Source organism: Melanerpes formicivorus, unplaced genomic scaffold (assembly GCF_026170545.1).
Source record: "Melanerpes formicivorus ecotype bairdi unplaced genomic scaffold, bMelFor1.0.p_v2 SCAF_29, whole genome shotgun sequence".
Taxonomy (NCBI): Eukaryota; Metazoa; Chordata; class Aves; order Piciformes; family Picidae; genus Melanerpes; species Melanerpes formicivorus.
The window spans coordinates 3,996,937-4,011,807 of NW_027142381.1; the positions used below are offsets into that span (position 1 = coordinate 3,996,937).

The 14,871-nt window shown below is 62.8% G+C and overlaps 2 protein-coding genes across 3 annotated transcripts; both read left to right on the top strand.

Moving 5' to 3' along the window:
- Positions 1 to 1,686: 1,686 nt before the first annotated feature.
- On the top strand, positions 1,687 to 10,485 carry GIT1 (GIT ArfGAP 1). Of its 2 annotated transcripts, XM_068154532.1 has the most exons (22): positions 1,687 to 1,841; positions 4,890 to 5,023; positions 5,106 to 5,218; positions 5,306 to 5,411; positions 5,499 to 5,585; positions 5,711 to 5,841; positions 5,924 to 6,018; positions 6,099 to 6,141; positions 6,343 to 6,369; positions 6,668 to 6,716; positions 6,801 to 6,873; positions 7,516 to 7,613; positions 7,698 to 7,809; positions 7,889 to 8,016; positions 8,093 to 8,245; positions 8,322 to 8,549; positions 8,659 to 8,712; positions 8,993 to 9,079; positions 9,184 to 9,257; positions 9,335 to 9,517; positions 9,646 to 9,709; positions 9,790 to 10,485. In XM_068154532.1, the coding sequence occupies exons 1-22, from the start codon at positions 1,790 to 1,792 to the stop codon at positions 10,000 to 10,002; spliced, it is 2,304 nt and encodes a 767-aa protein (XP_068010633.1). In that variant the 5' UTR covers positions 1,687 to 1,789; the 3' UTR covers positions 10,003 to 10,485. The 2 variants fall into 2 exon arrangements, with proteins under 2 accessions (XP_068010633.1, XP_068010634.1); XM_068154533.1 differs by lacking the exon at positions 6,343 to 6,369.
- Positions 10,486 to 10,561: 76 nt separating this feature from the next.
- Positions 10,562 to 14,432, top strand: ABHD15 (abhydrolase domain containing 15). Its single transcript, XM_068154534.1, has 2 exons — positions 10,562 to 11,586; positions 12,635 to 14,432. The coding sequence occupies exons 1-2, from the start codon at positions 10,583 to 10,585 to the stop codon at positions 13,110 to 13,112; spliced, it is 1,482 nt and encodes a 493-aa protein (XP_068010635.1). The 5' UTR covers positions 10,562 to 10,582; the 3' UTR covers positions 13,113 to 14,432.
- The last annotated feature ends 439 nt before the right edge of the window (positions 14,433 to 14,871 follow it).

A 14,871-nucleotide genomic window follows, 5' to 3' on the forward strand; every position in this document is an offset into this window, starting at 1 on the left:
TCCTTTTCCTCACCCTCCCCAATCCGCATCCCTGAGTCCATCCCCACGGGCGTGACGGAAAACGGACACCCTTCTGCCATTCAGACCCCCGCCCTCCACACACGTCCCCCTCGGGCTGATTTCCCCCTTGCCACCTGACCCCCGGTGCCCCCATGGGCTAGTGGGCCTGGGCACATGGTGGGGCAGGGGCGAAGGCAGGGGCTGTGTGTGGGCCCTGTGGGGTGTCCCAAGCCCTCCATCCTACCCAGGGCCGTGGCAGGCACAAGCCCCCAGCCCTGTTTCCTTTTCCGCCTGCGTTTCTCCGGGGCGGGCGTTGCATTTTCCGGCTGCAGCCCGAGAACAATGCGAGGCTGGGCCTCCACCGGCCGCCTCGGCCTCCTGCAGGCGCCACGCTCTCGGCCCCCGCCCCGCTGACCCCACCCGGCCAGGGGCTGGACCCTTTCGTTTGTAGTTTCCATTCTGCCACGAGGAAGGTGGTGGTGATCGCATCTCCCTGCCCTGGTCCCCACACAGCATCCCCCATCTGCTCGCCAGCCCTGCTGCCCCATGACGTCATGAGGCATCTCCTCGGCAACCAGCAGTGAGGTCATTCGTGGTGCAGGCACTACAGTCTGGCCCACGGTGGGGAGGGGGCAGGATCCAGCCCTGTTCTGGAGTCTCCTGCCTGGGGTAACCTCACTGCAGGAGTCTGACCGCTACAGATACCTGCAGGGCCCCCTCCATGGTGATACTGCGATGTGCCCCCCTGCTCCAAGTGTTTATAGGATCCCAGAGCAGGAATCAGACCCTAAATGGTCCCCCATCTCCCCCAGATCCCTTTCTGAACACCCTTAGTGTGCTGTGATCCACCCCACACATCCCCAGTATAAGTGTCCTGCAGCGGCAGGCTGGGAACTCCAATATCCTGGTCCCCCCAGCATGACCCTGGCTGCCTACATTGCACCCTGTGGGGTGCCCGAGATGGGTCCAGGGTATGGGAGTGGGGTGGGGACAGGACAGGACTGGTGTGCACAGCGTCAGAGCTGGCACTTGGAACAGGACAGGGGGTGCCAAGGGCTGTGGCTGGATCTAGTACGAGTGCCCAGAGCTGGTGCCAGGGTGCCCAGAGCAGGACTGGGAAAGGTGGAGAAGTGTCCAGGGCTGGGACTAGGATCAGAAACACAAAGAATGCAACACACCCGGAGGGAGGAATGAACCCGACCAGGGTTGGGACCAGGACAGCGCCCAGGGCTGAGAATGGGGCCAGGAGGGCACCGAGGACTGGGGTGCAGGGGAAGTCCAGGCGCAAGCTGGGTTGCACTGGACCACGCAGGAACCAGAACCGGGGCTGGGGAGTTGCCCCGGAGCTGGGCTAAGATACCCGGGATCGGGACTGTAACTGGTACCGATACCGGCTGCTGAAGCAGACTGCGCCGGGGGTGGGCGCTGGTGTGGGTGCGATGCAGGTGCTAGTGCGGGAGCGGGGGGGTTGCGGGTGCTGTGCCGGAGCGGTGCGGGTGCGGGGCGGTGCCGGTGCCGGTGGCGGGGCGGGGGCGGCGCGGCCCCTCCTCCGCCGGGGCCGGGCCTGCGCCGCTTCCTGCGGAGCCGCCGGGCGCTGGGAGCAGCCGGCAGCCCCCGGCGAGCCGCGGCCCCGGGCCCCCCCCCCTCCCCTCCCTCCGCCGCCCCCGCCCCGCCCCGCCGCCCGGCCCCCCCTACCCCCGCCCCGCTCCCCCGGCGGGCCCGGGGGTGCCGCCGCCGCCGCCCCACGCTGGCGCAGAGGCCCGGGCCCGGGCCCGCCTCGCCGCTGAGGATGTCCCGGAAGGCGCCGCGGGCGGAGGTGTGCGCCGACTGCAGCGCCCCAGGTAAGGGCCGACCCCCCTTACACGGACCCCCCGGGCCGGCCCCGGTACGCCCCAGCCCCTCTCTGCTCTTCCGCTCGCTTCCCTCCCCGCTCCGCCCCCGGCGGGGCCCTTCGCACCTCGTGCTGCCCCCCCAGAATCCCCCCACCCCGAGCCGGGCCAGGAGCCTGCCTTGCACTCCCCGGTACGGCATCAGGAGCCCCCCGTGAACCCCTTCTTTGTGCCCTCAGTGTGCCCCACGGCGTACCCCCCGGTGCATCTCCGGCACCCCCGTGAGCCCCCTCTGCACCCCATAGTGTCTCCCGGTGCATCCCCAGCACCTGCGTGAGCCTCCTCCTCACCCAGGGGTGCACCCCTTGCTATGCTCCTCGGGAGCTCTGCACCCCACAGTGAGAGTGCATCCCCTCTGCACCCTGCAGTGCACACCCTGGGCCCCCAGCCGAGTACCCTGCTCTGCCCCCCGGGAACCCTCTGATGTTCCCTATTGCAGCCCCCTGTGTTGAGGCCCCTGGCCCCCTGCGGTGCACCCCTTTTCCCCCCCCCCCCCCGGCAATTTTGCAGTACACCCCTAGCATGACCCCACTAATCCTCCTGTGCCCTCAGTGCTGCCTCAGTGCACCCCTGGTGTACCCTCACTGCAGCCAACACCCCCAACACCCACAGGCTCTGCACCCTTTGGCACGGGAGTGGAGATGTGCTGGTCTGTGCCAACAGCACCAAGGGTGCTGCAAATGGCAGGATTTGGTGGGGGGACTCCCTCCTGCACCCCCCAGGACCCTGCAGCCAGCACCCATGTTGGCCAGATCTGGACCTGGTGGTGCCAGCAGGCTGAGCCAGGCCGGTGGCGGCTGCTCTGCAAGCCGGAGCCTGAGCCTGGGCAAGACGATTCACATCCCCAGCAGTGCCCATGCCCGCAGCCCCCGGTGCTGGGCACGAGCCCATCGGTGTCACGGTGGGGCTGGACCCCCAAACCCTGCCCATGGCCGACGCGGGTGGCCCCAGGGCGATGAATGAACGGGGACGAGAATCGAGGTTCCCTCTGAACCAGCCCCGGAAAGCTGCCTGCGGGCCAAGGCTGTGCCGGAATTATTCCGGCCACGTGCCAATGGCCAGATCCTGCCAGGAGAGCCAGCGGCGCGCGTGGGCACAGGGCTGCCCTGCCTCCGGGCGCCTGCCCTGTGCCGGTGGGCAAGCGGGGGGCATGGAGGTGCCCGAGGCGGTACTAAGGCCTCCTGCTGGGGTGGGGGGAAATGGAAACCAGTTTCTTCCATTCTCTTATCGCCCAGCAGCCATGTGAGGAAATGAGTTATAAAGTCCAGAGGCCACTTCCTAGCGCTCTGGGAGCACCCGCTGCGGGATGAGCTGCCTGGCTCTGTGGGGCGGGGTGCCCGTGGGGTGCCCTGCATCCTCTGGCCAGGCTCCCTTGGCCTGATCCTGCTCTGCTGGCCCTGTGCAGGGACATTGCCTACCCCTTGCTAGTACTGAGGGTCCTGGTGTCAGCCTGCATGCTGGGGCAGGGGCAGAGTGCTGGGTGAGCTCTGGGGTTCAGGGTGTCCCTGTGCCGGCACTCCCCGAGCTGCTGCAATACCCACCCATATCCCAGCTGTGGGAAGGGATGCTGCCCCGGGTGTACCCCAGATCCACCCGGTTGCAGGGCCTCAGGCAGCCTCGCTGGCCGGCTCCCCCCACACAGAGCGTTCTGTTCCAGGCAGCACCCCGTGGGCAGCGGGCGAGAAGGCACAGATGCCGCTGCACCGGCTGCCAAGGCACTGCCATCTGTGTGCATGGGGCTGCCAGGCTGGGGGGGCCATCGCTCCCCCTCCAGCTGCCCCACCTAGACCCCGGGGCACTGCAGCACTTCAGGACTGTGTGCCCCCCAAAGTGGTGTCCCCAGAGCTTTGGGGGCCCTTGGGGAGGGCTCTGAGACCCTGCAGTGAGGAGGGAAGAGGGGGAGACCTGGCCACCTGCCTGTCCTCATCCCCAGGACTCTACAGTCTTGGGGCCACCATCCCCCTCTTGGGGCCATTGTGGCTGGCCTGTGTCAGCACCCCTGTGGGTCTTGTCCTCCCTGCTGGGCTTGGGGCTCCTCCCCCACATGGTGAGACGCAGTGTTTGTGTAGGCTCTAAAGAACGGGTAGTGGGGCTGGGCAGAGGCTGGCAGTGCTCCCCCACAGCATCTGACACAAAGGACACCCAGATTTGGCATTGTCACCTGGTGCCTGGCCATAGCCATGTGGCAGTGGAGGGGGCTGTGATCCAGTGAGGGGAGGCCCTCATATTCTGCCCTTGGTACTGCCAGGGTCAGCTGCAGTCCCACAGCCACCCTTTGGGGCTGGACACCACCCTGGGCCAGCCCCAGGACCCATTTTTGGGGTGTGGGTGTGGAGAGCTGTTGCTCAGCTGGGAGCAGGGCCCCTGCGGGTGCCGGGGCTGGTGCCAGCATGGGGCCAGCGTGGCCGCTCAAACAGCCCTTTGTTCCCAGCAGGGACACAAAGGGCTGCAGTCCGGCAGGCTGGGGCTGATGGGGGGGTATGGCAGTGTTGGGGCTGTGCCACCTGCCCCAAGAGCCAGGATGCACTGCAGGGCTGGCCGGGGGTGGGGTGCCAAGGCTGTAAAGCCAGTGACACCGTACGTGGGAGCCCCCAGGCTTTGGGTGCCCACCCCTTGCAGGGCACACTGCCCCCATTAAGGATCCCCCTAAATGACTAGTGGGGAGCTCAGTGTGTGCGTGGCATACACCAGGTGCTACAGTGAGTCAGGGTACCCCTGCCCTGGGTGTGCTGGCACAGAACTGGTGTTATCCCTGCCACCAGCCGCCCTCCTGATAGGGGAGGCCAAATCCTACCCCCTCCAATTTTGGCTGGTGCGTGGTTGCCACGGGAAACCCGTGGGTTCCCCCTGGTGATGGGCTGAGCCCCTTGCTGTCACCTGGGAAACGGTCGCGGTGGCAACGCATCCCTCCCCCCACCCCCGGAAGCAGTGGGGTGAATGGGAAAAGGAGAAGATCCAGATGCTGGGGACACCTGGGGACATCCCTGTGCCACCCTGCAGATCCTGGCTGGGCCTCCATCAACCGCGGGGTGCTCATCTGTGACGAGTGCTGCAGCGTGCACCGCAGCCTGGGCCGCCACATCTCCATCGTCAAGCACCTGCGCCACAGCCCCTGGCCCTCCACCCTGCTTCAGGTGGGTTCTGGCCCCATGGGGACATGGGGGACATATGTGCAAGGAGCCCCTGTGCCCACTGGCCCCTGCCTCTCTCCTGCAGATGGTGCACACCTTGGCGAGCAATGGGGCTAACTCCATCTGGGAGCACTCACTGCTGGATCCAGCCCAGGTGCAGAGCGGGCGCCGAAAGGCAAACCCCCAGGACAAAGTGCAGTAAGTGCCCCATGTGCCTGGGGGAGGGGATCTGTGCTGGCCAGGTGCTCCCCCCTCACTCTGCAACCTGCTACTCCCCTCCCCCAGCCCCACCAAGTCAGAGTTCATCCGCGCCAAGTACCAGATGCTGGCCTTTGTCCACAAGCTGCCCTGCCGGGATGATGACGGTGTCACTGCCAAGGACCTCAGCAAGGTGGGGCACAGGGTGGGCATGCAGGGACAACCCCATCTTAGCAATAGGGGCAGATTTTCCCCAGCCCTTACCTATTCTCTTCTGCAGCAATTGCACTCGAGTGTGCGGACAGGCAACCTGGAGACCTGCCTGCGCCTGCTCTCACTGGGTGCCCAGGCCAACTTCTTCCACCCGGTAAGCATCAGGAGGCTCAAGGTCCAGGGCCTTTGAGGATGGTGTTGAGCTTTGGGAGGAAGCAAGGGGTCCTGGAACCCCATCCTGTGGACAGGTTGTAGAGCTGAGGTTGCCTGTGCCCACAGGAGAAGGGCACCACACCACTGCATGTGGCTGCCAAGGCTGGGCAGATCCTGCAGGCAGAGCTGCTTGTGGTCTATGGTGCTGATCCCGGAGCACCCGATGTGAATGGCCGGACTCCCATTGACTATGCCAGGTGAGGCTGGGGAAAGCAGGGGGATCACCCAGCCTGCAGCTGTGCCTTAGCGTGGACATTACCCCTGCCTGTCCTCTCACAGGCAGGCAGCCCAGCACGAGCTGGCAGAGCGGCTGGTGGAGTGCCAGTACGAGCTGACGGACCGGCTGGCCTTTTACCTCTGCGGCAGGAAGCCAGGTGAGTGTGGGGGTCCTCGGGGGGAGACTCTGTCCTAGAGGGGTCACGGGGACCCATTGACCACCCTACTCTTTGCACAGATCACAAGAATGGACACTACATCATTCCACAGATGGCTGACAGGTGAGCATCCAGCACCTGCAGTGCTGCCACTCTGTCCCATGTCCCACTCAGCGTCCCTGCTGGGTAAGGTGGGGACCCTGTCTCCTCCCCGTGACCAGTGCTGGAGCATCCGTGGGGAGGGCAGGGAAGGGTCCGTGTGCCCACGCGTTTAACGTCCGCCTTTATCCTGTTCTTCCCTCCGCTGCCTTCTCCGGAGCGCAGGGTGCGCCCAAAGTGCATGGCACAGAGGTATTGTCCGCTCGGCTCTCAGCTCTGGGGGCCCCCAGTGCCACCGGCGCGGACCCCCCTCTGCAGCCCTGACCACTCAGCCCAGCCTGGCACCTGGCGGGCACCTGGGGAGGGGGTTCCTGCTTGCTCCGTGCCACCTCATCCCCCTTTGCCTGCTTGCCAGCCCCTCTTGGCAAAGCCGTCCATGCCCAGGGTGGGTGGTCCCTGTCCTGGTCGGGTGCAGCTGGGGACTGTTTCAGTGGGGACAAGCCAGCAATAACCTCCACTTTGTGTCTTTCCCTTTCCCACTTCCCCCCAGCCTGGACCTCTCTGAGCTGGCCAAGGCAGCCAAGAAGAAGCTGCAAGCAGTAAGTGTTGGCCAGGGCAGGGTGTGGGGGGGGGTCTTGTCCACTCCCCCATCCCTCCTGACGCTGTCCCCTGTCCCACTGTAGCTCAGCAATCGCCTCTTTGAGGAGCTGGCCATGGATGTCTACGATGAGGTGGACCGGCGGGAGAACGATGCGGGTAAGCTGGGGGCGCAGAGTCCAGCCCCCGGGGCTGGGGCAGGCGGCGTGGCGTGGGGAGGAGCAGGCGGCGGGGCCGTGGTTGAGCCTGGCGCTCCCCCAAATCTGGCTCCGTGCGCCAGGACCGCAGGCCCCTCCTTCCTCATTCCTCTGGCCTGGGAGCTTTTCTGGGAGTTTTTCTCGTCGTGAGGGGCCACTGCTGGGTGCCAGGTCTCAGGGTGCTGCTGGAGGTGCGTGCTGGGACTCCCTGGGGTGGGGGCTTAGCCTAGTGGGGTGCCCTTGACCTGTGGGGGGTTGGGAAGTTGGACACCCTATTTCCACGGCACCAAGATAGGCACTGGCAGGCACACCAAACCCTCTCCGTGCTGGCTGGGGTGGGTGCAGAGCTGATGCATTAGAGGGGGAAGACTGGGGGCTCCTTGCTGGGGGGCGCAGAGGGGGAACCCAGCACTGCAGGGGGGGTGGGGGAGGCAGTTCCCATCGGCCCGGCCAGGCTCCGCTCCCAGCTCCAGCAGGCTGGCCCCATGCCCGCGCCTGCGTCCTGCCAGCTCCGCTGCCGTCCCTAGGCCCTGCAGCCTGCTCGTTCCAGGGGGTCTGGTCCCCACAGCCCCCCAGGGATCTGACACTGGGTGTCTGTCCACAGTCTGGCTGACAACACAGAACCACAGCACACTGGTGACAGAGCGCAGTGCTGTCCCCTTCCTCCCTGTCAACCCTGAGTACTCAGCCACACGCAACCAGGTGAGCCCCCCCACAGCTCTGTGACACCCCTCTACCCTAGCACCCAGATCCCTGCTCACCCCCTTTTGCCCTCTGCCCTCCCAGGGCCGGCAGAAGTTGGCCAGGTTCAATGCCAGGGAATTTGCCACTTTGCTCATCGACATCCTCGGGGAAGCCAAGCGCCGGCAGCAAGGGAAAAGTCTGCTGAGCCCCACAGGTGAGGGACGGGGGATAGCCAAGGGCGATCTAAGCATCCCCCTTTGCCCTTGGCTCAGCATCCCCTTGCCTTCCCCCAGACGCCCTGGACTACTCACTGCGGAGCCAGAGTGATCTGGACGACCAGCACGACTACGACAGCGTCGCCTCTGACGAGGACACAGACCAGGAGCTGCTGCGCAACGCCTCTCGCAACAACCGCGCCAGGGTGAGCCCCGGCCCCCTGGCCCGGATCCCCGCCCCAGCTGCAGAATCATCCCAGTGCTGAGCCCATCTCCCCACAGAGCATGGACTCTTCCGACCTCTCGGACGGCCCCATCACGCTGCAGGAGTATCTGGAGGTGAAGAAGGCTCTGGCTGCCTCTGAGGCCAAGGTGCAGCAGCTGATGAAGGTGAACAACAGCCTGAGCGATGAGCTGCGCCGGCTGCAGCGCGAGGTGGGTGCAGGGCCAGCGGGACCCGCCTCATTGTGCCCCTCTCTTTGCTGATGCCTCCTCCTCTCCCTGCCTGTAGATCCACAAGCTGCAGGCAGAGAACATGCAGATCCGGCAGCAGACGGGTCCCACTCACCCAACCCCAGCCCCCAGCGAGCGTCCAGAGCATGGTCCCCCCCCGGGCACGACCCCCCAGCACCGCAGGGACCGTCAGGCCTTCTCCATGTACGAGCCGGGCTCAGCGCTGAAGCCCTTCGGGCAGCCAGTGGAGGAGCTGGTGACACGGCTGCAGCCCTTCGGTGCCAGCGTGAGTCTGTGGGGCTGGCAGCAGCAGATGTTGGGGTGTGGTGGTTCCCCCAGCCCCCCAGGGTGCTGGGTGTATTCCTATGGGGATGTAACCTTTCCTGTGTCACCAGGAGCTGGAGGACGAGGCTCTGTACCCCATGCACATCCCGGCCAGCGTGTACCGGGTAAGGCGGCTGTGGCGGGGGCGGCTCCTGCATGGGACATGGTGGCTGTCACCCTCCTGGGACATGACCTCCATGCTGTCCTGGGACGTCCTGTCCCCCCGGCACCCTGCACCCCCTAGGTCAGGCTGGAAACCTCCTTGGGGGATGGTGGCCACTGGATGTTCCTGCATGCAGGGTGGTGGTGTCCCCTGTGCTCATCCTCCGTTGCACATCACTAGAATCAGTTCAAGATCCTTCTGTGCCCCATTCAGCACTGGTTTCCCTTCTCTTCCCTCTCCAGATCCGGAAAGGTCCATCTGCCTCCTCCGTGCCCTTTCCCCCATCCTCCCCACTGCTCTCCTGCCCACCTGAGAGTGCCCGGCACATGGTGATGTACACGGGAAGGGGGTGGCAGCTCCCAGGGAGGGAGGACCCCAGCCCTGCATAGGGACAGGGCTGGGCAGGGCTTGACACTGCTCCTGTCCTCTCCAGAGCAAGCTGGACCGGCATGGCAGTGGCACTGACAGCGACTATGATAACACACAGATGGGTGAGGTCCTGATCAGGTGAGTGCTGGGGCTGGGGGACTGTGCTGGGGACACAGGGCTGGCACTGACACCAGGGTGTCGCTTGGTGCCTGTAGCATGGAGGGGAAACGGTTTGTGGAGCTGAGCAAGGATGAGGACTTCCCACATGAACTGGACCCGCTGGACGGGGAGTTGGACCCTGGGCTGCCCAGCACAGAAGATGTCATCCTCAAAACTGAGCAGGTCACCAAGAACATCCAGGAGCTCCTGCGGGCAGCACAGGAGTCCAAGCATGACAGGTAGGGCAGGGACATAACTGGGGGATCCCTCCAGAATCCTCAGTCGCAGGAGCCGCGTTCAGACAGGGCCACCCCCGGGGCTGGGAACTGTTGTTCCCTCAGTGCTGACTCCCTCTGCTCACCCGCAGCTTTGTGCCCTGCTCGGAGAAGATTCACTCAGCTGTGACGGAGATGGCGTCGCTCTTCCCTAAGGTAAGAGAGGTGCGTTCCCACCAGGCACTGTCAGCTCTCCCTCTTGTGGGTCCTGACACTGCTCCTCTGCCCTGCTGCAGAAACCAGCGCTGGAAACGGTGCGGAGCTCACTGCGGCTGCTCAACGCCAGCGCCTACCGGCTGCAGAGTGAGTGCCGCAAGACTGTGCCGCCAGAGCCAGGCGCTGCCGTGGACTACCAGCTCCTGACCCAGCAGGTCATCCAGTGTGCCTATGACATTGCCAAGGCCGCCAAGCAGCTGGTCACCATCACCACCCGCGAGAAGAAGCCGTGAGGGCCAGCCTGTGCCCCTCTGCATCCCCTTGGCCCCCTCTGTGCTCTCCGTCTCTCCCTCCCCTCACACCTGGGGTGAGCATAGCTGCAAGTGACCTTTAGCCCATGGGGAGCCAGGGTGTGGAGGGAGCCCCTCCAAGCCCCCCACGCTGCTGAGGAGCTGGTGCTTAGCCTGTGGGGTAGGTGCCTGCGTTCCCCTGTACAGACCCCTGCCCACCCCTCGGCACGCGCCTAACTTATCCTGTACATAGCCTGTGTAGCTGTCCGTGGCGGCGGTGGCCATGTACCCCCCACCTCCCCACAAAGCCCCTTGCTGGGTGGCTGGTACCCCTGGGGCCACCCACAGCATTACACTGGACTGGGGCGCCCATGGGTCCCTCCTCCCTGGGCGTCCTGACCCCCTCCCCCTGCCCCAGGGCCGTGCTCCCTACTGTAAGATGTGTCCTTGTACATTTGTATCAATAAAGGTGTGAGCATTGCACGGGCCCGTGGCCCCCGGCTCCTCAGCGATGGAGGGAATCTGTGCCCCCAGGATAGGGCTGCAGAGGATTCCCCACCAGTGCTAGGCAGGGCTTGGCCACATGTCCCTCCCATTTCACCCAGTCCCCTTGGCCCTGGATAGCGCCAGTCACACCACCCCAGCACAGCCCTGTCCCTGCTTGCCCAGCCCCGGGGCAGGGCTTTCCCGTTGCTGCCCTGTCATTGCTCTGCAAACCCACCAAACACCCAGACTGCCGGCTGGGCCTCTCGACGTCCCCATGATGTCCCCCGAGGGGTTGGTGGCTCTAGCTCTGGTGCTTATTGGCCTGGGCTTCCTGGCCTGCTGCTTTTGGGCAGGGAGGCTGGAGGTGCCTGGAAACTGGGGAGAGGAAGAAGAGGGGGTCCCCTTCATCGCTGAGGATGGCTCAGAGTGCTGCCGGCTGTTCTGCAAGCCCTCAGCACTGGCCCAGCACCTGGTATGGAGCTTGGGGCGGTCACGGGTGCTGTGGGGGGGCTGCTGGCTGTGGCCAAACTGTCCCCGGCTCCAGATGCTGCGGCAGCTCCTGCAGGTGCCCAAGGCAGAGCCAGCAGTGGCTCGGGAGTTCTTGCAGCTGCCTGACACTGGGCTGGTGGCCCTGGACTGGCTGGTGGGGCCACAGGGGTCTGGGAGTGACAGTGGTGGTGGGGGGCGAAGCTCGGTGTTGCTGCTTATCCCTAATGCTGCTGGGAAGGTGACTGGGGGGCTCCTGCAGCTGGGGCTGCAGGCACTGGAGCGGGGCTTCATCCCTGTCATCTTCAACCGCCGGGGTCACAACGGCTGCCCCCTCACCACCCCCTGTCTCCAGCCATTTGGGGACCCTGGGGATCTGCGGGAGGTGGTGACCTACCTGCACTGCCGGCACCCCACTGCCCCACTTCTGGCCATCAGTGAGGGCTCAGGCTCAGGGGTGCTGCTCGCCTACCTTGGGGAGAGTGGCTCCTCCAGCCGCCTGTCCGCTGCCGCCTGCCTCTCCCCCATCTTCCGTGGCCGGGACTGGTTTGAGGCCAGGATGCCCTGGCTCTATGAGTGGCCGCTGCTGCTGCACCTCAAGCAGGGACTCAGCAGGTTAGTGGGGTCCTTGGGGCTGGGGTAACATGGGGTGGGGGGGGCTGGGGAGGGGTACCCCAGGATTTCCTCTGCCAGCCCTCAGGAGGGTGCATGCAATGGGTGCTGCTGCCTGCACAGGAGCCTCAGTGTGTGCACAGAGGTGCTGAGCACAGCAAAACGTGCTGGTTAATGAACACCAGCCTGGAGCCGGCAGCTGCAGAGCCAGCCTGGTCACCACCTGCTCCTGTGGCTTGACATCCTGGGGTCCCCAGTTGAGTGTTGAGTCATCTCAGTGGAGGAGCACTTAATGGTCTGGCCAAGCCCCTGTATCAGTGCTTGCCCCACCTCAGCAGCTCACCCCGGGGGGGGTCTGCCTTGTGGGGGTGGGGTCCATGACCACCCCCTCAAAGCCAGCCAGGGGACTGTGGCAGCTGACAATGCCCACCTTTACATTGGCTCTGAGTCCCTGCTGCCCAGCACAGCTGTGATGGGAAGGCCCAAGCACTGGCATGGGTTGGAATGGGAGAGAAATGACCCTGTGCCAGGGCCTTCAAGTAACACCTTGCCAAGTGGTGCTGAGAGCCTGAAGGGAGAGGGGGACAAAGGGCCACTGCTGGTGGGCAAATGAGGGCCAAAACCCTGCAGCTAAACCTCAAAATGTTGGAGCAAACACATGCCAGGTTCCACCTCAGCAAAGCTGGGGTTGGTTTTCTGTTGGCCAGGTGGTGTGGTGGGGGGTAGCAGGGTGTTTCCCTCCCCCCATTTGCCAACACCCATTGCAAGCACTGCTGTCACGGTAACAGAGCAGAGTGCTGGCTGCCTCCTGTTGCCATGGTACCCCGGCTGGTGAAGGCTGCACTGCAGGAGGACCCCTTCCCCGCATCCCCAGCAAGGGACTGTGGGAGACACCTCCCAAGTTCAGGTGCAGGAGGTTTGATGACACCCTCTCCAATCCCTGTGTGCAGGGCTCTGGCTGGAGCACAGCCTCCACACCTCTTTGGGTGGGTACAGGAGCTGGTGACAGGCCTGTGGCCTCTTGTCCACTGTCACTGCCCCATCCCCGCAGGTACGCGGGGTCCTTGGCCAAGGTGGTGGACATAGACAGGCTGCTGGGCAGCCGCTCGCTGCGGGACCTGGAAGAAGCCCTCTTCTGCCGGACCAAGAGCCACCCCAGCAGCTGGGAGGCCTACTGGGAACGCAACGAGCCCCTGCGCGATGCCGACGAGGCAGCCGTGCCGCTGCTGTGTCTCTGCAGCGCCGACGACCCTGTCCGCGGCCCCCCGGCCTGCAGCCTGCCCCTCGAGCTCTTCCGCAGCAGCCCCTACTTCTTCCTGCTGCTGACCTCGCGCGGAGGACACTGCGGCTTCCCCCAGTGGGGAGCGGGCCGCAGCTGGGGCCACGAGGCTGCGCTGGAGTTCTTCAGGGCCATGGGCGAGTTCCTGCGGGCCGAGGAACGAAGGAAGGGGCTGCCACAGCCCCGCAGGTGCGGGGGGGCCGCTGTCAAGCCCCCCACTTTCACCTGGCAGAGGTCCTACACGCGGTAGCCTGCAGGTGGGAGGCCCCCGCGGCGGGGGCGGGCTCATGAAACGAGGCAGACACTCCATGTACTAAAATTACTTTATTACAGTTGATTTCTTTTTTTTAACCATTTCCTTTGCTATGATACAAAGGATACTTACAAACAAAATATTACAGAGGACCTTAGGTTTTTTTTTTCCCTGTTTTTGTGTTTGTTTTTGTTTTTTTTTTCCTTTTTCCTCTTCTCTTATTTTCTGACAACTTGGTAACAGCTTTAAATGCACAATCTATACAATTAATACAGGTTATATATGAGCTATAATGTATGTTGAACCAGAAGAATACCAGAATACTGACAATATACTGTACATTAAGCCTTACCAGTTAGTGCTCGTGGCATTTTCTACAAGAAGGAAAACGCACACCTGTAGATTCACTCATACCAGCTGGTGCTACCAGACGTGGAAGCAGGAAGGAGTTTTAATTCCCCTTAGTTAAATCCTTCACAGCCCATCACCGTGGCGCTGGGCCTGGAAACCTCAGACCAGTGTTCATAGTAAGACAGCAGATATGTGTGTTGTTGTTAACTAACGCTCTGCGGCACAACACCGGGCAGCCGGGTGCCTTCCCCTGGCACCGGGGCTTTGCCATACCTGGATGATGCCCCAGAGCAGACAGCCACGGCGCTGGGGCCCGGGCACTGGGTGAGCTCTTGTTGGTGAGCTGGACCTCCTTATGGAGGGGGAGAGGAGGAGAGGAAAAGCAGCAACAGCTTTGCCGTCAGCAGCAGGCAGCTCTCAGGTTTGTGCACATCAACAGGTGGGCACCGAGGGGGAAGCAGCAAGCCCAAGGCGCATCGTTCCCCTGGCACGGCTCGGCCGAACCATGGGGTGCAGTCCCGGGCTGCTCTCGGAGCCGGTGCCTGGCAAAAACCTTGGCAGGGCTGGAAGCTGCCTTGCAGTAACCTACTCACCAGGAAAGGTTTGCTTTTGTTTCGCAGCCAAAGCTAGAGTTGTGTGGCTACAGTGTGTGCACTTCCCCCCCTCCCGCCGTGGGCTACGTGGGACTGATAAGGTTACATTTTTGTTTTAAGCTTTTTTTTTTTGTTTTGTCTTTTTTTTGTTGTTGTTGTTATTGTTATGTTTTTTCCTTTTTTTTTTTTTTTTTGTTTTTTTTTAAAGCAACCAGCAAGTGAAGCATTTTTAGTTGACTGGCAAGAGACCTGGCATTTGCACAGAAGCTGCAAATGGAAAAGAGCCATTCCCCTCCTCCCACCTGCTGCATCCCAGTCCAGAAAATCCCAAACTGTTGGCAGAAGAAAGGAAGGAAAGAAAGGAAGGAAAGAAAGGAAGGAAAGAAAGGAAGGAAAGAAAGAAGGAAAGAAAGGAAGGAAAGAAAGGAAGGAAAGAAAGGAAGGAAAGAAAGGAAGAGGAAAGAAAGGAAGGAAGAAAGGAAGGAAAGAAAGGAAGGAAAGAAAGGAAGGAAAGAAAGGAAGGAAAGAAATGGAAGGAAAGAAGGAGAAGGAAGGAAAGAAAGGAAGGAAGAAAGAGGAAGGAAAGAAAGGAAGGAAAGAAAGGAAGGAAAGAAAGGAAGGAAAGAAAGGAAGGAAAGAAAGGAAGGAAAGAAAGGAAGGAAAGAAAGGAAGGAAAGAAAGGAAGGAAAGAATAGGAAGGAAAGAAAGGAAGGAAAGAAAGGAAGGAAAGAAAGGAAGGAAAGAAAGGAAGGAAAGAAAGGAAGGAAAAAAGAAAGTGAAAAAGAAAGAAAGAAAAAAGACAGGAAAAAACA